A 22,973-nucleotide genomic window follows, 5' to 3' on the forward strand; every position below is an offset into this window, starting at 1 on the left:
GTGAATGGAACATTTGGAGTCATCGAATCACACATCGTGGAAACAGGCCCTTCACCTGGGCCACATCAACCAACATGTACCAGCTGCACCAGTCCCACCTGCCTGAGTTTGGCCCATATCCCTCCAAACAGTTGGTGGCCGCTATTTGTATACATTGGGAATGCAAGCAAATAACTTTTGCTTCACAGGGGGCAATAATGTCTTCCATTCCAGTCCAATCTGTCCGATCCATGTACATGTCTAACTGTTTCTTAAATGTTGTGATAGTCCCTGCCTCAACTACCTCCTCTATCAGGGACTATTGCAACACACACCCACCACCCTTTGTGTGAAAAAGTTACCCTTCAGATTCTTATTAAATCTCTTCCCCTTCACCTTAAGGCCCATGTCCTCTGGTCCTCGATTCCCCAACTCTGGTCAAGAGACTCTGTGCATCTGTCTAATCTATTCCTGTCATTTTATTTGTGGACTCTTGCGATGAGAAAGAGTTTAATGCCGTGCACTAACTGTTGGATGGCTCTTCACCGCTGGACCCTTATGCCTCATGTAACGCAGACTTGTCCACTCTGACACGCACCTCCGGCCTCCCCTATCCTACTCCTCAGAAACTTCTCCACAATGTTGATCTTTATCGCCGAGGAAAGCAATGCCTCAATTTTGAATTTAATTGAGTTTAGTTTAGTTTAGAGATAAAGCAAGGAAACAGGCCCTTCGGCCCACCAAGTCCGTGCCAACCAGTGCTCCCCGCACACTAACACTATCCTGTACACACTAGGGACTGTTTACCATTGTACCAAGCCAATTAACCTACAAACTGGTACATCTTTGTAGTGTGGAAGGAAACCGGAGCACCAGAAGAAAACACATGCAGGTCACAGGGAGAACGTACTAACTCAGTACAGACAGCACCCATAGTCAGGATTGAACCTGGGATTCTGGGGGTATCAGGCAGCAACTCTACCACTGCGCCATCGTGCCGCTAGTATCAATGTGTCTTCGACCCACAGTGTTAAAGTTGGTCTACAAATGGAAAGTGATAACTGGAGTGCCGTAACGATTCAGAGAAACCTCTTCCTACTTGTCCCAGCCAGTAACCAGATCAAAGATAGACACAGAATGCTGGAGCATCTCAGCGGGACAGTCAGCATCTCTCGAGAGAAGGAATGGGTGACATTTCGGTTGAGACCCTTCTTCAGAACCGACCCGAAACGTCACCCATTCCTTCTCTCCTAAGTTGCCGCCTGCTGAGTTTCCCCATCATGTTGTGTCCATTTTGGTTTAAATAAGCATCTGCAGTTCCTTCCGACACAGTAACCATATCAATCTGTACTGATCCTTCTTTGTAGAGGGAGAGTTTAGGACTAGAGGGCACAGCCTCAGGATACAAGATTTATCTTTGGACTGGAGATGAGGAAGAATTTCTTTAGCCAAGGGTGGTTCAGCTGTGGAATTCATTGCCACAGAAGGCTGTGGAGGTCAATTCATTGGGTATTTTTAAAGTGGACATTGATAGATTCTTCACTAGTAAGAGTATCAAAGCTCTTGAAGAAAGCGGTGTCAAGGGATATGTGAGAAGGCAGAAAAGGGCTACTGATTGTGGATGATCAGCTATGATCACAGTGAATGGTGGGGCTGGCTCGAAGGGCTGAACAGCCTACTCCTCCACCTATTTTTTTTCTATGTTTCTATGTGCTAAGTGATTTGAGTATTGGAGCAGGGAGGTTCTACTGCAGTTGTACAGGGCCTTGGTGAGGCCACACCTGGAGTATTGCGTACAGTTTTGGTCTCCGAATCTGAGGAAGGACATTCTTGCCATAGTGGGAGTACAGAGAAGGTTCACCAGACTGATTCCTGGGATGTCAGGACTTTCATATGAAGAAAGACTGGATAGACTCGGCTTGTACTCGCTAGAATTTAGAACATTGAGGGGGGATCTTATAGAAACTTACAACATTCTTAAGGGGTTGGACAGGCTAGATGCAGGAAGATTGTTCCCGATGTTGGGGAAGTCCAGAACAAGGGGTCACAGTTTAAGGATAAAGGGGAAATCTTTTAGGACTGAGATGAGAAAAACATTTTTCACACAGAGAGTGGTGAATCTCTGGAATTCTCTGCCACAGAATATAGTTGAGAGGGCAGTTAATTGGCTATATTTAAGAGGGAGTTAGATGTGGCCCTTGTGGCTAAAGGGATCAGGGGGTATGGAGAGAAGGCAGGTACAGGATACTGAGTTGGATGATCAGCCATGATCATATTGAATGGTGGTGCAGGCTCGAAGGGCCGAATGGCCTACTCCTGCACCTATTTTTTTTTCTATGTTTCCATGTATCTCTAAAGTTTAAATTGCATTGAGGCAACGAGATACCATGACCCAAGGAGATCTTTGTCTCCATTGCTAATTGCACACTGGTAGAGCTCTCCTCCTGATGGAGCCAGCATAGATCCACAGTTGAATTAATGATGTCAGTCTGTTCCTACCTGCTACCGTCATAGACACCCACTGACTCGTAATGAATTGCCGTGCTGTTGCCTGTCAAAGACCCTATCCAGTTTCTTTTGGCCGAAGGTTATGTTTTGAGTTTGCCTTGTGCTTGTGAAGCAGTTTCTCTTGAGCCAGCCAACTGAATGAGTGATCCAAGTGTTTTGACTGGAAATGAGAAAGCCAGTTTGACTCTCGCTCTGTGCTAAGTGATTTCAGTTTATCTTTCTCCTTCCACAGTGCTCCCTGTCACTGATACAAGCGGCGTAGTGAGTGGCATGAATGGTCCCGTTCAAGACGTGTTTTGGCAGTCAGCATCTTCGCTCATTAAAGAGCCAAAGCAGAGAGGGGGGAGGTTGGGGGGGGGGGGGGGGGGGGGGGGGGGTGGAGAACACACAGAGCACAACATTTTGTACGGGCCTCTTTAATAATGAGAAGATAAACTGCCTGGCACAAAATTCCTGCCCTGTTCTGGCCCGAACCAGGCCATTTTATTTAAACCATTCAACGGCAATAACTTATTTTCGGTAGACAAAAGTGCTGGAGAAACTCAGCAGGTGCAGCAGCATCTATGGAGCGAAGGAAATAGGCAACGTTTCGGGCCGAAACCCTTGGGTTTCGGCCCAAAACGTTGCCTATTTCCTTAGCTCCATTGGGTTTCGGCCCAAAACGTTGCCTATTTCCTTCGCTCCATAGATGCTGCTGCACCCGCTGAGTTCCTCCAGCACTTTTGCCTACCTTCGATTTTCCAGCAGCTGCAGTTCCTTCTTAAACAATAAATAACTTATTTTCCCGATCTGTGGTTTTGGGGTTGGAACCAACATCTAGGTTGAGGAGCAGGCAACAGCCCTTTCAAGAAGAGGACCTTTATTATTTATTCTAAGGAATCTTCACGAGGATACTCACACAACGAGAGGTCTTCATGAATGATCTGCTCAAGGCCATCAGCTAATTCTAACACAATTCACAGTATCAATTCATAATGGCTATCCGGTAGGGCACTGGAGTTGCCATGGCACTGGTGGGCCATTAGTGCCTGTTCAGGCTCAATCACACTTCTCCTCAGTTACATAGATACATAGGAAATAGGTGCAGGAGTAGGCCATTCGGCCCTTCGAGCCTGCACCGCCATTCAATATGATCATGGCTGATCATCCAACTCAGTATCCCGTACCTGCCTTCTCTCCATACCCCCTGATCCCTTTAGCCACAAGGGCCACATCTAACTCCCTCTTAAATATAGCCAATGAACTGGCCTCAACTACCCTCTGTGGCAGAGAGTTCCAGAGATTCACCACTCTCTGTGTGAAAAAGTTTCTTCTCATCTCGGTCCTAAAGGATTTCCCCCTTATCCTTAAGCTGTGACCCCTTGTCCTGGACTTCCCCAACATCGGGAACAATGTTCCTGCATCTAGCCTGTCCAACCCCATAAGAATTTTGTACGTTTCTATAAGATCCCCTCTCAATCTCCTAAATTCTAGCGAGTACAAGCCAAGTCTATCCAGCCTTTCTTCATATGAAAGTCCTGACATCCCAGGAATCAGTCTGGTGAACCTTCTCTGTACTCCCTCTATGGCTATAATGTCCTTCCTCAGTTTATCTTATTGTCACGGGTACCAAGATACAGTGAAAAGTTTTTGTTGCGTGCAGTCCAGTCCAGTCAGCGGACAGACAATACATGATTGCAATCAAGCCATTTACAGTGCATAGATACATGATAACAAGAGGGTTTCAGTATAGGAGTAAAAAAAGGTTCTTCTGCAGTTGTATAGGGCTCTGGTAAGACCACATCTGGAGTATTGTGTACAGTTTTTGGTCTCCTAATTAGTGGAAGGACATCCTTGTGATTGAGGCAGTGCAGCGTAGGTTCATGAGATTGATCCCTGGGATGGCGGGACCGTCATATGATTGAAAAGACTAGGCTTGTATTCACTGGAGTTTAGAAGGATGAGAGGATATCTTATAGAAACATATAAAATTATACAAGGACTGGACAAGCTAGATGCAGGAAAAATGTTCCCAATGTTGGGTGAGTCCAGAACCAGGGGTCACAGTCTTAGAATAAAGGGGAGGCCATTAGACAGAAGTGAGAACATAAATTTTCACCCAGAGACTTGTGAATTTGTGGAATTCCCTGCCACAGAGGGCAGTGGTGGCCAAATCACTTGATGGATTTAAGAGAGAGTTAGATAGAGCTCTAGGGGCTAGTGAAATCAAGGAACATGGAGAGAAGGCAGGCACGGATTATTGATTGGGGACGATCAGCCATGATCACAATGAATGGCAGTGCTGGCTCGAAGGGCCGAATGGCCTCCTCCTGCACCTATTGTCTATGTCTATGTCTATGATAAGGGAATAACGTACAGTGCAAGGTAAAACCAGCAAAGTCTGATCAAAGATAGTCCGAGGTTCATCAATGAGGTAGATAGTAGTTCAGGATCGCTCTCAGGCTGTATTAGGATGATTCTCCTTCATATTCAACCATGCAACCATGCCTCCTCCCCAGTTAGATGTGGCACAACTAGTAGACTGATTGAACACAGCATGGCAACAGGCCCTACAGCCCACAGAGTCCACACCGACCATTGATCACACAAGTTCTTTGCTATGACACTTTTTCATCCACTTCCCACATCCCAGTGGCCATTTACGGAGGCCAGTTAGCCTAACAAAATCTGCATCTTTGGGATATGGGAGGAAACCGGAGCAGAATTAGGCCATTCGGCCCATCGTCAACTCCGCCATTCAATCATGGCCAATCTATCTTTCCCTCTCAACCCCATTCTCCTGCCTTCTCCCCATAACCCCTGACAGCCGTAATAATCAAGACTCTGCCAATCTCTGCCTTAAGAATATCCATTGACAGCTTCTACAACGTCTGTGGCAATGAATTCCGCAGATTCACCACCCTCTGACTAAAGAAATTCCTCCTCTTATCCTTTCTAAGGGTACGTCCTATTATTCTGTAGTTGTGCCCTCTGGTCCTAGACTCTCCCACTGGTGGAAACATCCTCTCCACATCCACTCTATCCAGGCCCTTCACTATTTGGTAAGTTTCAATGAGGTCCCCCATCCTAAACTCTAGCACGTACAAGCCCAGTGCCATCAAACGCTCATCATATGTTAACCCAATCATTCTTATAATCCTCCTCTGGACCCTCTCCAACGCCAGCACAACCTTCCTCAGATATGTGGCCCAAAACTGCTCACAATGCCCCAAATGTGGTCTGACCATTGCCTTGTAGGGCCTCAGCATTACACAGCATTTTGGATCGAGCTTCTTTGTTCTTGGACTGAAAGTGTTGTATCCATCACATCCAATAGCATCCATATTAAAATATCATTGAATTTTCCATGAATATGTTACTTAAACAATCCAATGCACATGAGATGTGGATCCCTCTGGCAAGGCTGGCACCTGTTGTCCATCCTCATTTCCCTTGACAAGATGGGGGGTGAGATCTCTCCTGTAAACAGACTTGTGAAGCTGGTGCCAGCACCAAGGGCGACACGGTGGCGCAGTGGTAGAGTTACCGCCTTACAGCGCCAGAGATCCAGGTTCAATCCTGACCTTGGGTGCTGTGTGAACGGAGTTTAAGCATTCTCCCCGGGACCGCGTGGGTTTCCTCCGGGTGCTCCGGTTTCCAACTACAGGTTTGGAGGTTAATTGGCTTCTGTAAATTGTAAATTGTCCCTAGTATAGAATAGTGCTTGTGTACGGGTTGATCGCTGGTCGGCGCAGACTCGGTGGGCCGAAAGGCCTGTTTCCGCTCTGCATCTCTAAAGTCTAAAGTAAAGTCTGGGAAGACCGAAGGAATAGATCGGGCAGATGCACAAAATCTCTTGCCCAGAGTAGGGGAATCAAGGTTCAAGGTGACGGGGAAAAGATTTAATAGGAATCTGTGGGTAACTTTTTCACGCAAAGGGTGGTGGGTGCATGGAACAAGCTGCCAGAGGAGGTAGTTGTGGCTGGGACTATCCCAACATTTAATAAACAGTTAGAGAGGTACATGGATAGGACAGGTTTGGAGGGATTTGGACCAAATATTGGCAGGTGGGACTAATGTAGGTGGGACATGTTGGCCGGTATGGGCAAGTTGGGCCGAAGGGCCTGTTTCCACACTGTATCACTATGACTCTAAGAGTGGGAAGAGAGAAACATTATTTTATCCAAGTATCATTGAGGAACAACAACATGTTTGTAAAGTTTGTAATGTATTCATGAGTTGAGATATGGCCTGCATTTAGTGCCCATCCTTACTGCCCTATGAAGAGTGGTACACGTTGTTTTTGTAATCCACAGCACTCCTTCTAGTGATGAGATTTCCACGCTGTTGTTAAGACGGAAGTTCTATCATTTGTAACCAACAGCAATATATTTCTGTAATAAAAAGTAACTGCAGATGCTGGTTGATGCCAACGATAGGCACAAAGTGCTGGAGTAACTCAGCAGGTGATGCAACGTATCTGGAGGAAAAGGGATGAGTGATGTTTCGGATCTGGACCTTTCTCCAGACTGTGTGAAAATGGGTTCTGACCCAAAACATCTTCAATCTTCAGTCTGAAGAAGGGTCGGGACCCGAAATATCACCTATTCATTTCCTCCACGGATGCTGCCTGGCCCACTGGATTGCTCTAGCGTTTTGTGTCCGCAAAGCATCAGGATGATGTACAACTGGGAGGGGAACCAAGAGATGTTGGTCTTCTGGTACAGCTGCTTCCCATCATGCCCTTTCACCAGTATCAACTGTCAGAATTTCCGCCATATCCAACCTCTGTTTGCTAGCTTTCTTCCCCCTGCTCCAAATGTCCCAAACAGAAACGTCGCCTGTTCACTGATGCTGCCTGACTGCCCGAGTTCCACCAGTGTTTTACTCAAGATTCCACCATCTGTAAAATAATTGTTCGATCTCAAACAACTTCTGGTGTGATCTGAAAACTTCAACTGAGGGTTAAATGCTACCCAGCTTTGCTCCATTGTTTGTGGAACCTGGGAGTTTGCAGAACCAGAACCAAGAATGTGGAGGACAATTCTTGGCAAAGCGGGTGAGGCATCCAACATTTGGTTTAGTTTATTATCGCTGGAGGCTGACATTAACTGGAGTCACTCCATGAACAGGAGTTTCACAAGCTGCCTCGTTTCAGAGAGTCCCGTGAATTTGCCAAGTATTCTCAGCAACATTTAAGTTGGTGAGCGTTGTTGAAGGAAGACATGCCGAGACTCCTAAGCCTTCGAAGGATGTAAAAGCATCAGTGTGCTTCCTTGGCCTTGCATCGATATGGGCAGTACCGGACAAGTTGCTGGTGATATTTCCTCCTAGGAACCTTGAAGCTCTCCACCATCTCTACCTCAACGTCTCCAATGTGTACCACTTCACTTCCAGATATCGAACACAATCTTCTTTGTCTTGCAGACATTGAGGGAAAGGTTGTTGTCTCGGCAACAGGTTACCAAGTTCGGCAGTACTGGCCCAGTAACTTTGCTTCATCCTACCCTATAGGAAGCAGTGTAAGAGACACTACAGCCTGGGGTCATAGAGTCCTACAGAAGGGAAACAGACCCTTTGGCCAATCTTGTCCATGCCCACCAAAATGCCCCATCTATACTAGGCCAACCTGCCTGGATCTGGATGTGGTACGCTGAAAAGCTCTAGGTACGGCATCACTCAGCACTATGATGGTGGTGAACGCACTAATCGAGATGGAGATGCCTTTGGAGTTGCATCTTTGTATGCGTTGATGTTTTGGAGATCTCCGATGCTGGCTGGTAGGGTATTCCAATCCCTTGCTATCTTGAAGAAAAACGAGTTAGAAATTGCTAATGAAGTGCCATGCGGAATGAACTAATCTCCAGGTTGGTAGCTTCTGGTTGACGTGCTGATGGGTGCTTGGGTTAACTGGATGTGGTCCTCCATCTTTAAATCAATAGTGGTATTCTTGATCTTGTGGAATGTTGTCAGTCTGATGAACGTGCGCCTGCGTTTCTTGGTTCTTGGTTCTTGGTCCTCCAAAATATTCCAAATGGAATTTAAACTGGAGGAGGCGGAAGGTGGACTTAAGCAAAAAAGGATTCTTGGAGAAGAAGAGTTACCTTAAATTTAGTTGCGTCTGGTTGTGTAACTATGGTAGGGTGAAGGCTATTCCATGCTTTAACTGTGCAAGGGAAGAATGAATTACTATACACATCTGTCTTGGTAGCTGGTATCTCAAATTGGATCGAATGCCCTCGTCTGCTCCTAATAGGTTTGGGTTTGGTGTAGGTTTGGTAATCTATGTCGAGCTGGCCATTTAACACTTTGTAAAAACAGGTCAAACATTGAGCCGTACGTCTGTCTTGGAGAGGGTTCTACCCCAGTGAATTCAGAAGCTTGGTAACACTCGCATCTCTCTCATAGGTATTCATAACAAATTGAGCTGCCTGTCTTTGGACACGTTCGATGGAAGAAATGTTTCTATTTGCGTATGGGTCCCATGCTGCAACTGCGTAGTCCAAATGTGGTCTAACGAGGGTGAAGTATAGCTTCTCCTTGACCGAAGTTGAACAATGATGAAAGTTGCGTCTCAGAATATTTAGGACACCTGTTGCTTTCACCGTTGCATGATGAGTTTGACCACTCCAACGCAGATCATTCTGCGATTTGATGCCAGGATACTTGGTCTGTTTGGATTCTTCAAGGGTGGCACCAAGGATATTGTATGATGTTTCGCCTGGATTCCTCTTCCTGGTGACACACATGGGTTCACATTTGGAAGGAGTTTGTATGTTCTCCCCATTACCCCGTGGCCCACATCCCGCTAAACCTATCCTATCCAATTACACAGTACATCCATATGTCTTTTAAAGATTGTTATATTACCTGCCTCAACTATCTCCTCTGGGCAGCTCATTCCATATACCCACCAACCTTTATGTGGTAAAATAAGATGGCACAATGGGCTAAGTGTTCGGCTGGCAACCGGAAGGTAGCTGGTTCGAATCCCGCTTGGAGTGCATACTGTCGTTGTGTCCTTGGGCAAGACATTTCACCCACCTTTGCCTGTGTGTGTCCTTGGGCAAGACACTTCACCCACCTTTGCCTGTGTGTGTGGATGTAATTATGTGAAGCACTTTGGGGTCAATGCAAGTTGACTAAAAATGTGCTATATAAATAAAGAAATTTAATTTAAATTTAATTTTATTACATGTTTCCCCTCTCACCTTGAACCCATGTCCTCTGTTTTTTTTAATTCCCAAACCGTGGGTGAAAGAACCTGGGCATTTACCCTATTTATTACCCTCGTGATCTTACACCCATCTCTAAAATCACCCCTCATTGTCTTGCGCTCCAAGGAATATAGCCCCAGCCTGCCCTACCTCTCCCTATAGCTCAACCCCTCAATGTAAAAAATAAACAATAGGCAATAGACAATAGGAGTAGGCCTTTGAGCCAGCACCGCCATTTAATGTGATCATGGCTGATCATCCCCAATCAGTACCCCGTTCCTGCCTTCTCCCCATATCCCCCGACTCCGCTATCTTTAAGAGCCCTATTTGGCTCTCTCTTGAAAGTTTCCAGAGAAACGGCCTCCACCTCCCTCTGAGGCAGAGAATTCCACAGACTCACAACTCTTTGAGAAAAAGTGTTTTCTCGTCTCCGTTCTAAATGGCTTACCCCTTATTCTTAAACTGTGGCCCCTGGTTCTGGACTCCCCCAACATCGGGTACATGTTTCCTGCCTCTACTGTGTCCAAACCCTTAATAATCTTATATGTCTCAATAAGATTCCCTCTCATCCTTCTAAACTCGAGAGTGTACAAGCCCAGTCGCTCCAATAAAGTAAGCCTTTGATTTGGATAGGTACAAAGGAACCCATGTCCATTCACCCTGCTGTTTCTCCCCACCCAGCATCTTTAAGGTAGCCAGGGAGGATAGTTTAGTTTAGTTTAGTTTAGTATAGTGTAGTTTAGATTAGTTCAGCGATACAGCTTCGGCCCACCGAGTCCACACCGACCAGCGATCCCCGTACACTAGCACTATCCTACACACTAGGGAAGATTTACAATCTTTACCTACAAACCTGTACATTATTGGGGTGTGGGAGTCAACCGGAGCACCCGGAGAAGACCCACACGGTCACGGAGTGAACGTACAAACTCCGTACAGACAGCACCCGTAGTCAGGATCGAAACCGGGTCTCTGGCGCCGTAAGGCAGCAACTCTACCGCAGCGCCACCGTGCCGCCCTGGTACGTACAGATAGAAATACCAGAAAATAGACACAAAACGCTGGAGTAACTCAGCGGGACAGGCAGCATTTCCAGAAAGTAGGAATGAGTGGCATTTCAGGTCGAGACCCTTCTTCAGACTCGAGTCAGGGGAGAGGGGAAAGGAAAGATTATAGACAGTGCTGTACAGAGAAATACTCGAAAGCTGAAAATATTTAGCAACCCACTCCATAAACTCCAACATTAGTATGATACAGGGTCAGACCTGGGGTTGGCTGGTGCGTTCATAGAGAAATGACAACTGAGAACTTAGAGCAAGACACTTATAAAAAGCCTCTCTCACCGTAAGCACAGAGCAAGGCTGTGTGCTGAGCTAATATTTCCCCCTGGGCATTGGTGAGTTTGACCTGTTTGAGACAGAAACGTTGATAGCCAGAACACTCTGGTCTGCACTCAGCATCAGCTCTGCCTGAAAACAAATCATTTCACATGATTAAATGCATTCCCTGCGGGATACTGTTTTCAAGCCTCCTTGATATTGAGCACCGTTAGACGCCAGTAGTGTTGGTCCTCGATGTTCCCCACCAGAGCACTCACTAAAGCTGCATTATATTCCACCCTGATATCTAATGAACAAACCTACATATCACCAGAGGTGTGTGCTTGAAGAACGCAAACTCCGGCCAAACCACAGCGTCAGAGTAATTTGAATACTGAATTAGGAGCGCAGCGGTAGAGTTGCTGCCTCACAGTGCTAGAGACCCCGGTTCCATCCTGACTACGGGATAGGAATTAATAGGGATCGGAGGGGTAGCCTTTTCACACAAAACGTGGCGGGTGTATGGAACCAGCTGCCAGAGGAGGTAGTAGAGGCAGGGACTATCCCAATATTTAAGAAACAGTTAGATAGGTATATGGATGGGACAGGTTTGGAGGGATATGGGCCCAACGCAGGCAGGTGGGACGAGTGGAGCTGGGACATGTTGGTTGGTAGGGGAAAGTTGGGCCGAAGGGCCCGTTTCCACGCTCTATGACTCTATGACTGCTGTTCCCCACTTGTGGACACTTCTCAACATCTACTCTGTGGTGCTCAGCTCAGGGCCTCTGATGCTTCAATACCATCTCTCTCACTTTATCTTGAGACCCACAGTGTATCTTCCACAATGCAGATGTCCCTCAATACTATAGTGAAGTCCCTGGAGTGGATGCTGAGACCCTAGCATGTAACTCAGAGGTGAAAGGCAAACTCTCTGAGTCTTGGCAAACAGGCATCGTATGGACGGTCCAGGAGAAAGAGTCCCGTGCTTGTGGAATTGGTCAATTGGACAGGAGGGAGGGAGACATTGGTCTCAGAGTAATAACACAACACAAGGCAGTCACGGTGGCGCAGCGGTAGAGTTGCTGCCCTACTGCGAATGCAGCGCCGGAGACCCGGGTTCGATCCCGATCACGGGTGCTGCCTTTACGGAGTTTGTACGTTCTCCCCATGACCTGCGTGGGTTTTCTCCCAGATCTTCGGTTTCCTCCCACATTCCAAAGACGTACAGGTTTGTAGGTTAATTGGCTTGGTATAAATGCAAAGATTGTCCCTGGTGGGTGTAGGATAGTGTTAATGTGCGGGGATCGCTGGTCGGCGCGGACCTGGTGGGCCGAAGGGCCTGTTGCTGCACTGTATCTCTAAACTAAACTAAACTAAAGTTCATCAGTGTCCACAACTTCACCAAGGGCAGCGCGGTGGCGCAGCGGTAGAGTTGTTACCACACAGCGCCGGAGAACTGGGTTTGATCCTGACTACAGGTGCTGCTGATCAGAAGGAGTGTGTGGGCGAGGAAGGCAGTCACAGGGAGAGGGGCTTCATGGACCCAGTGAGTGAGTGAGTCTGCCCGTCCCAGCCCAGCTCAGTTTGGCTCCACCTTATTTGTATCCACTTGTCACTCCCACCCCCAGTACTTTTCTAGCTTTCTCCCCCCCCCGCCCCCCCACCCTCCCCCACCCCTCCCCAACAACAATCAGCCTAGAGAAGGGTCCGAGCAGAAACGTTGTCTGTCCATTCCCTCCACATATGCTGCATGACCCGCTGAGTATCTCCAATACTTTGTGTTTTGCTCAGGATTCCACCATCAGCAGTTGCTAGTGCCCCCCTGATTGTACCACCTCGTTTGCATGGAAGATAGACACAAAGTGCTGGAGTAACCTAGCGGGTCAGGCAGCATCTGTGGAGAAAAAGGACAGGTGACGTTTCGGGTCGGGGCCGTTTTTCAGACTGAAGGCGGTGGAGAGGGGACTTGAGGTTGGAAAAGGCCAGAACAATGCAGGGCCGGCCACAGATGACCAAGGTAGGGTGGAGCCCATAATGATCCAGAGAGCAGAATGAATCACAGAGGGGGGTGCAGTGAGAGAGGGTCTCACACTACGACCGTCAGAGAGAGGAGGAGAACTTTTTCATAGTCGGCACACCTTGAGGAGATTTGTCACCTGTGTAGAAAAAGGTCACCTGTGTAGGAAGGAACTGCAGATGCTGGTTTATACCAAAGATAGACACAAAGTGCTTGAGTAACTCAGCGGGTCAGGCAACATCTTTGGAGAAAAGGGACAGGTGACGTTTCGGGTCGGGACCTTTCTTCAGACTGAAAGTAGAGGAGAGGGAACTGGAGATAAATATGGGTGTCCACAAGTCGGCATTGGAAACCACGCCAGGCCTATCGAAGTTTGACAGATGTAGGTGGGAAAGATTAGTTGTCAAAAGGAAAAAATAAATAAAGTGATTTGAGTTGAAGCCATCCAGAAAATTTAAAAAGTGACATAGTTGTGGTTTGACATTTACTAGATTTTGTGGTGAATACGATAATGGCATTTAAATTACTTTTGGATAGGCACATGTATATGCAAGGAATGGAGGGATATGGATTATGTGCATGCAGATAAGTAATGGTCTTGGCATCAAAGATAGACACAAAGTGCTGGAGTAACTCAGTGGGTCAGGCAACATATCTGGAGGAAAGGATAGGTGACATTTTGGGTCAGGACCCTTCTTTTCAGGCTGAAGAAAGGTTCCGACATGAAACGTCACCTATCCTTTTCCTCCAGAGATGCTGCCTGGATCCACTGAGTAGCTTCAGCACTTGGTGTCCATCTGTGGTATAAGCCAGCATCTTTGTTTCTACATGTAGGAAGGAACTGCAGATGCTGGTTTACACTAAAGATAGACACAAAAAGCTGGAGTAACTCAGCGGGTCAGGTAGTATCTCTGGAGTAAAGGAATAGGTGATGTTTCATAGAAAAACATAGAAAATTGGTGCAGGATGAGGCCATTTGGCCCTTCAAGCCTGCACCGCCATTCATTGTGATCATGGTTGATCATTCAAAATCAGTAAGCCGTGCCTGCCTTCTCCCCATATCCCTTGATTCCACTAGCCCCTAGAGCTCTATCTAACTCTCTTTTAAATTCATCCAGTGAATTGGTCTCCACTGTATTGTGATATCATATGTAAATTAGATCCATTGATGTTGTACATTTGTGAGACGGCACTGTGACTCTACTCTACTGAATTCCACAAATTCACAACTCTCTGGATGAAAATCTCCAGTTTTAAATGGGCTCCCCATTAAATCTTTGACTGTGGACCCTGGTTCTGGACTCCCCCAACATTGGGAACATTTGAAGACCCGTGAAGATTTTTCAACGTGTTGAAAAATATCCACGAGAGCCCCGAGTACCCACGAGTGGCTATTACCGTAATTCTCCGAGTTCGAATCAGGGGAAACTCGGGAGAACTCTTGAATTAGCTCGTACAGTGGGACAGCCCCAGAACTCAGCGGGTCAGGCAGCAACTCTGGAGAAAAGGAATAGGTGACATTTCGGGTCGAGACCCTTCATCAGACCCTTCGTCACTGTACCTCGGTAGATTTAAGATTAGGTATCAGTTTACCATTGTCACAGGCACATGTGGCAACAATAAACCTAATCCTGAATTACATGTGATCAAATCAGAATGGGGAAAGTGTTGGTGAGAGAATTGACGACTGGATCTTTTTCATTTTCATGTGGACATCACCAGCAAAGTAATGTAAAAGAAGCTGAAATTAATTTTAAAAGATTTCTCCACAACCCCATCTGAGGCAGTTGTTTGCTGCCATCTACTGTCCACTGAGTAACACGGACCCACACCGTCGAGAGTCAGGCTAAGGCCAGAGGAAGGGCCCAGTCTGAACAAGGGTCTCGATCCCAAACATCACCCATTCCTGCTCTCCAGAGATGCTGCCTGGCCCGCTGAGTTACTCCAGCTTTTTGTGTCTATCTTAGGAAAAACTATTCTGTGTGGCCAACCTTGTCTGCTGCTCTGGTCTGGTACAACTTTGATCCAGTTTGAGTCCAAGGAATCAGTCCAATAGAGTTATGGGACGATACACCACAGAAACAGGCCCTTCGGCCCTCAGAGTCTGTGCCGACTATCAACAAGCCCTTATTATGAATCCTACTTGAATCCCATTTTTATTCTCCTTGCTTTCTCATCCACTCCCCCAGATTCTAACACTGTGTGTGTGTGTGTGTGTGTGTGTGTGTGTGTGTGTGTGTGTGTGTGTGTGTGTGTGTGTGTGTGTGTGTATGTGTATGTGTATGTGTGTGTGGGTGTGTGTCAGTGTGTATGTGTGTGCGTGTGTGTATGTGTGTGTGTGTATGTGTGTGTGTATGTGTGTGTGTGTGTGCATGTGTATGTGTGTGAAACTGCAGATGCTTATTTATACCGAAGACAAACACATAAATGCTGGAGTACCTCACTGGGTCAGGCAGCATCTCCACATTAAAGGAATTCCTTTACTGTGGAGATGCTGCCTGACCCGCTGAGTTACTGCAACATTTTGTGTGTACATATATATGCATATATACTGTATGTGTGTGTGTGTATATATATATATATATATATATATGTGTGTGTGTGTGTGTATATACATATGTATGTGTTGGTGTGTCATTAGGCAATAAGGAATAGGAGTAGAATTAGGCCATTCGGCCCATCGTCAACTCCGCCATTCAATCACGGCTGATCCATCTCTCCCTCCTAACCCCATTCTCCTGCCTTCTCCCCATCACCTCTGACACCCGTACTAATCAATAATCTATCTATCTCTGCCTTATAAACATCCACTGATTCGGCCTCCACAGCCGTGTGCGGCAAATAATTCCACAGATTCACCACCCTGTGTGTGTATTCATATATATATATATAAATTACACAAATGATATAAGAATTTCATTGTTCCGTTTTGAGACAAATGACAATGAAACACTCTTGACTCTGTTACCGGAATGATGTGCTGGTGGAGCTGGCCCGTTGTGCGTGACGTCAGCATGGTTGTGCAGTCTCGTACCTTGTGTCAATTGTGCATGAGTCTGATGTGCGAGCCACACACACGGGGGCAGTGGGGGCACATGAAGGCCGCTGTGTGTGTGTGGGGGGGGGGGGGGGGGTTAGGGCTGCAGCCTTCCTCCTGTCTCTGACACCAACAAGTTGGCTTCGGCCATTGTCTTTGAAACTTCTAATCGCCTTCCTAGCGGCTGCACGCCAGCCAGTCCTGTCACTGGCACAGGTTTCCAGTTCTTTTGGGGCTAGGCCCACGTGCTGGAGGTGGTGCTTGATGCAGTCTTTGAACCGTTTCTTTGGGCGTTTCCCTGGGTTCCTTTGACTCTGTGACAGAACTCCATGCAGAAGTTGACAAGGTATGCAGGATGCATCCATCCGGATCACAGGACCTGGGCCTTTATGATCATTGCTTCGAGGCCCGTGAAGCCAGACCGGTCCAGCACGTCCATGTTGGTCACCCCGTCTTGCCAGCGAATGCCCAAGATGGTGGGCAGTGAGTGCATGTAGAATGTCTCAAGCACAAATGATGTGGCTGATCTGGAGGTCCGGGTCGCTGAGGATGTTCTCCGTCGAGGTTCGGCGTCGGTGTTCCATCATCCCGGCGTGAGGGCCTGAGCATCGGGCCGCCCGTGGTGGCGACTGCGGGTACTCGGGAGGCCCCGACCATGGGTGAACATCTGGGAAGATCGGCGGGGAGTCTGGCTGGACTATGGTACCTTCCCCAACTTTGGTGCCACTGTGCAGTTATGTTGTGTCGTGGACTTCTGTGTTTGTGCTTTTTTAAATATGTTTTATTTATTATTTATTTTAATGTTACTTGACTGTAAGGAAAATCCATTTCGTTGTCTCTTATGAAATAATGACAATAAATTGATTTTTTTTTTTAAATGTGCTACACTGTTGACAACTATATTCTGCATTCTGTAGAGTTCTCTTTTCTCTACTTATTGTACTTGAGTCTGGGTTGCTTGTGTTCATGAATGTATTACATGATTAGGTGTTCATGAATGTATTACAATGTATCTCAGTACACATGACAATAATAAACATAAGAAACCCAAACTTATGCCTAATGTCTTCTTCGCACATTCCTGGAGGATTTGCAACAGGTTCTTCTCTCTCCAATGAATTTTGCCATCCATGTCCTGAAGTCTTTGCAGAGTCGCGCTCTCTCCTCTCCAAAGGTAGATCCTACATCTCTTCATGCTGGTGATGCAAGTCAACAGGTCATAGATACAGTGTGGAAACAGGCCCAACTTGCCCACACTAGCCAACAATGTCCCAGCTACACTAGTTCCACTTGCCTGCGCTTGGTCCATATCCCTCAAAACCTGTCCTATCCATGTACCTGTCTAACTGTTTCTTAAACAATGGGATAGTCCCAGCCTCAACTACCTTGTCTGGCAGCTTGTTCCATACACCCACCTGTGGCTTGTGTGAAAAAGTTATCACTCGGAATTGTATTAAATCTTTTCCCCCTCACCTTGAACCTATGTCCTCTGGTCCTCGATTCCCCTTATCTGGGCAAGAGACTCTGTGCATCTACCCGATCTATTCCTCTCATGATTTTGTACACGTCTATAAGATCACCCCTCATCCTCATGCGCTCTATGGAATAGAGACTTAGCCTACTCAACCTCTCCCTATAGCTCACACCCTCTAGTCCTGGCAACATCCTCGTAAATCTTTTCTGAACCTTTTCAAGCTTGACAATATCTTTCCTATAACATGGTGCCCAGAACTAAACACAATATTCTAAATGCGGTCTCACCAACGTGTTATACAACTGCAACATGACCTCCCAACTTGTATACTCAATACTCTGACTGATGAAGGCCAAAGTGCCAAAAGCCTTTTTGGCCATCCTATCCACCTGCGACTCCACCTTCAAGGAACCATGCACCTGCACTCCTAGATCCGTCTGCTCTACAACACTACCCAAAGGCCTACCATTTACTGTGTAGGTCCTGCCCTTGTTCGACGTCCCAAAATGCAACACCTCACACTTCTCTGTATTAAATTTCATCAACCATTCTTCCACCCACCTGGCCAATTGCTGTTCTACGTAGAGTAAATAGCAACAATAAGACGGAGTCTGAAGTAGGGTCCCAACCTGAAATGTACCCAACCTTTTTATCCATAGATGCTCTCCAAGTTACTCCAACTGAGTTACTCCAGCACTTTGTGTCTGTCTTTAAAAGCAGTAACAGCCTACGGATATACAGATGTTTCACAGTAGTTCAAAAAATTGCCACTGGGCATCAAGGGGGTCTTTTAGGAGTATATTTAGGGAATATACTCCTAAAAGATTCACCACCCTCTGACTAAAGAAATTTCTCCCCTTCACCCTAAAGGAACGTCCTTTAATTCTAAGCCTATGACCTCTGTTCCTGGACTCTCCCACTAGTGGAAACATCCTCTCCACATCCACTCTATCCAGGCCTTTCGCTATTCAGTGAGTTTCAATGAGGTCCCTCCTCATCCTTCTAAACTCCAGCGCGTACAGGCCCAGCGCCGTCAAACGCTCATCATACGTTAACCCACTCGTAACTAGGATCATTCTCTTAAACGTCCTCTGGACCCTCTCCAACGCCAGCATATCCTTCCTCAGATATGGGCCAGCATGTTGGTCAGCATGGGCGAGTTGGGCCGAAGGGCCTGTTTCCACACTCTACACTCTATCTGACCCCAAACGTTCTTTCAATGAAACTTCCGAGACGCCTTTTCCCTCAGAATAGACCAACGATAAATTTACCAAACTTAAAACGCTTTATTGCCTTTGATGATCAAATATACAGACAGCAAAACTAGATTAACAAAAATATATAAAATAATTTTCACACGCTTAACAAAATAAACATCTACATGAAAAAAATACTTAAATTAATAGAGCTTTCAAATGAGTAATTTCTCAGAATACGGTAAAGGCCCCAAGGGGGTCTTAATGTTGCCATGGAAACCAAGGGACCAGCTGCAGATTCGCATTGTTCTCGGTGAAACTCTGCAAAGATGGAAGCACGTTATTTACAGAGTGACTTTATCAGACGGCATGGTACAGATAAGATGCACTGAGTTCTCAACATACTGAGTCTGAAGAAGGGTCTCGACCCGAAATGTCACCCATTCCTTCAATCCAGAGATGCTGCCTGTCCCGCTGAGTTACTCCAGCTTTTTGTGTCTATCTTCACTGAGTGCGACCTCTCCTGAAATCCCGCCCACTCCAATACCAAGGTTGATGAGTCCCCTCCGGTATTTTATTCCGATTTTGGTAACGCACCCTATTTCTCAAGGATTGAGTGTTTAGTTTTAGGTCAGAGATACAGGGCTGAAACAGGCCCTTCGGCCCACCGTCCGTGCCGACCGGCGATCCCCGTTCACTCACACTATCCTGCACACACTAGGGACAATTTACAATTTTTACCGAAGCCAATTAACCTACAAACCTGTACGTCATTGGAGTGTGGGAGGAAAACAGTAAACCTGGAGCAAACCCACGCAGGTCACGGGGAGAACGTAAATCTACGTACACACAGCATCTGTAGTCAGGATCGAACCCGGGTCTCTGGCGCTGTGAGGCAGCAACTCCAGCACTGCGTCACTGTGGGGTAAACATTGCCTGCCCTTGGCGATGGATTGAGATCAGAATCTTTATTGTGCAATGGGTTCTGGCCTGAGGAACTGATGCTCTTTGTAAGAGTCTATGACTCCATGACCTACCCTTCAATTGACCAACGATGAAGAAATGGAGACACAAGGAACTGTAGATGCTGGAATATTGAGTAAAACACAAAGTGCCGGAGCAACTCAGCGGGTCTGACAGCATCTGGGGAAGGAATGTTTATACATACATATACATAGATACATAGACAATAGGTGCAGGAGTAGGCCATCAGGCCCTTCGAGCCAGCACCGCCATTCAATGTGATCATGGCTAATCAACCCCAATCAGTACCCCGTTCCTGCCTTCTCCCCATATCCCTTGATTCCTCTAGCCCTAAGAGCTCTATCTAACGCTCCTTTGAATGCATCCAGTGAAACGGCCTCCACTGCCTTCTGAGGCAGAGAATTCCACAAATTCACAACCTTCTGGGAGAAAAAGTTTAGAGACACAGCGTGGAAACAGTACCTTCGGCCCACCGAGTCCGCACCGACCAGTAATCTCCGCGCACTAATGCCGCACACACTGGGGAGAATTTACATTTATACCGATCCAATTAACCTACAAACCTGTACGTCTTTGGAGTGCGGGAGGAAACCGAAGATCTCGGAGAAAACCCTAGAGAACGAGAGAAGGTACAGACAGCATCCGTAGTCGGGATCCAACCTAGGTCTCCGATGCTGCAAGCGCTGTAAGGCAGCAACCCTACTGCTGCGGACACCTAGAATGGACAGATGACTTTTCAGGTCGGGACTGTTATTGAAAGGAATGGTTTGGACCATTGTTGCCTTAGCCCCACTCCTCTTCTAATTCAAGATTAGGGTGTTACTAATTTTATAGGCCCCAGACTATGGCCTGTGAAATGAGTGACTTTCCTGTTTCAATATTAGAGGACGTATCACTGTCTAGGGTCACACGTCAGTGAAAGCAGGCTAGCATCGTAGCCTGGAACACCAATGGTTAAGGTGTCTAAAATTATGAGAGGCACGTTAAAGCTAGATATTCAGCACCTTTTGATCTCAGGATGGAAATGTCAAAGACTGGGCAGCACGGTGGCACAGCGCTCGAGCTACTGTCTTACAGCGTCAGAGAACCGGGTTCGATCCTGACCACGGGTGCTGTCTGTACGGAGTTTGCACGTTCTCCCTGTGACCATGTGCATTTTCCCCGGGTGCTCCGGTTTCCTGCCACACTCCAAAGACATGCAGGTTTGTAGGTTAATTGGCTTTGGTAAAAATTGTAAATTATCCCTAATGTGTGTAGGGCTAGTGTATGGAGATCGCTGGTCGGGGGTGGACTCGGTTGGGCCGAAGGTCCTGTTTCCGAGCTTTAGTATATCTCTAAACTAAACTAAGGATGTTCGGGAACTGGAGAAGGTGATAACACAGTCCAGTGGTTTTGTGGTAATAGAACGTAGACCAACAGAGGCCAAGAACAGGCCCTTCGGCCCACGATGTCCGTGCCGAACAGGATCCCCATCATGTGCGACTTGTTGGTTCTGTCTAATTCCAAATCATGAATCAAATTTAGATCGCGCAGTTGCCATGGTGAGGTTTGAGTTCAGGTCTCTGGGTTGCTAGTGTTGGATACTGTACCTGACCTTCTGTGCCAACAACCAACAGAAATGCCAGAGGAATGCTTGGGCCTTTTCAAAAGTGGCTCTGAATGCAGGAAGCTCTCACGTGATCTATTTTTGCCTGGAACTAATCTTCCAGTGGTGAGGGATTCACATTTGGTTTGTCATCTATTATGGTGGCGCAGCACCTTACCGCGCCAGAGACCCAAGTTCGATCCTGACCACGGGTGCTGTCTGTGCGGAGTTTGCACGTTCTCCGTATGACCGCGTTGGTTTTCTCCGGGTGCCACAGTTTCCTCCCACACATCAAAGATGTACAGGTCTGTAGGTTAATTGTCTTGTTATAATTGTAAATTGTCCCTAGTGTGTGTAGGACAGTGTTAATGTGCGGGGATCGCTGGGTGATGTGCAGGTTTGAAGGCTAATTAGCCCTCGTTAAATTGTCCCTAGTGTGTCTGGGGTGGATGGGAAAGTGGGATAACGTGGAACTGGGGTGAACGGGTGATGGATAATCGGCATGGACTCTGTGGGCCGAAGGGCCTGTTTCTGTGCTGTGCCTCTCAATCAATCAATGAAAGGTTCAAGAAGGAACTGCAGATGCTGCAAAATCGAAGGTAGACAAAAGTGCTGGAGAAACTCAGCGGGTGCGGCAGCATCTATGGAGCGAAGGAAATAGGCAACGTTTCGGGACGAAACGTTGCCTATTTCCTTCGCTCCATAGACCCAATCAATGAAAGGGATGGGCATCTTCCAGGGTTGATGGCAGGAGGTGAGAAGGTTGACGTACCTGCCCGCGGCCGATGTCCTGAAAGGCGGCTGCCAGCTCACTGGCGCCGTTCACTGCCGTGCCGCCGAGATAGACCGGGCACTGGGCTGGCGGTCCCTGGGCGTTGGGGCACCAGCCCTGTGGGCCTCCCGCCCGGCACGGCCCCCCGCCCACCGTGGGCATCTGCTCGCCCAGGGCCAGCACGTCCGTCAGGTGGGCGATGTAGCGGATGGTCAGCCGCAGGGTCTCCAGCTTGGTCAGGCTCTGGGCGGCTGGGGCCACGGACGGGGGGAGGTACGTCCGCAGGTTGTGGAGGGCTTTGGCCAGGCCCCTCATCCGCAGCTTCTCCCTCTCGCTGGCGCTCTGCCTCTCCCTGCCCAGGTGGCGCGAGCGGCTCTTCCTCGCCTGCTGCCCACTCTCGCCCTTCTCCTCCGGGCGACCTTTAGCCTGGCACGGGTCACCGGGGGCGCAGCGGGGGGACGCGATGGGAGACACTGACGAGTCGCTGGAACGGTTCGTCTCCGAGCTGGTGCTGTTCCAGCCGTTCCCTGAACAGAGAGAGCTGCAGTCTAACGCTGCCCCGAAACCCGAGGATGTCACGTATCGCTGGGCCAGAACCGCTTGTGTTGCCACCTCCATGGTGTTTATCTGCAGAGGCCTTCTGCTCTCCGCTCCTCTCCTCTCCTCTCCTCTCCTCTCCTCTCCTCTCCTCTCCTCTCCTCTCCTCTCCTCTCCTCTCCTCTCCTCTCCTCTCCTCTCCTCTCCTCTCCTCTCCTCTCCTCTCCTCTGCTCTCCTCTCCTCTCCTCTCCGCTCCTCTCCTCTCCTCTCCTCTCCTCTCCTCTCCTCTCCTCTCCTCTCCTCTCCTCTCCTCTGCTCTCCTCTCCTCTCCTCTCCTCTCCGCTCCTCTCCTCTCCTCTCCTCTCCTC

At 47.7% G+C, this 22,973-nt stretch overlaps 1 protein-coding gene across 1 annotated transcript; it reads right to left on the reverse strand.

The window, feature by feature from the left end:
* Positions 1-18,848: 18,848 nt before the first annotated feature.
* Positions 18,849-22,754, reverse strand: LOC116991641 (mesoderm posterior protein 1-like). Its single transcript, XM_033050402.1, has 2 exons — positions 22,068-22,754; positions 18,849-19,047 (listed from the first exon to the last, which is right to left on the reverse strand). Exons 1-2 carry the CDS (start codon positions 22,683-22,685, stop codon positions 18,988-18,990), a joined length of 678 nt encoding a protein of 225 aa, XP_032906293.1. The 5' UTR covers positions 22,686-22,754; the 3' UTR covers positions 18,849-18,987.
* Between the last annotated feature and the right edge of the window lie 219 nt (positions 22,755-22,973).

This window comes from Amblyraja radiata, chromosome 34, assembly GCF_010909765.2.
Source record: "Amblyraja radiata isolate CabotCenter1 chromosome 34, sAmbRad1.1.pri, whole genome shotgun sequence".
NCBI classification, from domain to species: Eukaryota; Metazoa; Chordata; class Chondrichthyes; order Rajiformes; family Rajidae; genus Amblyraja; species Amblyraja radiata.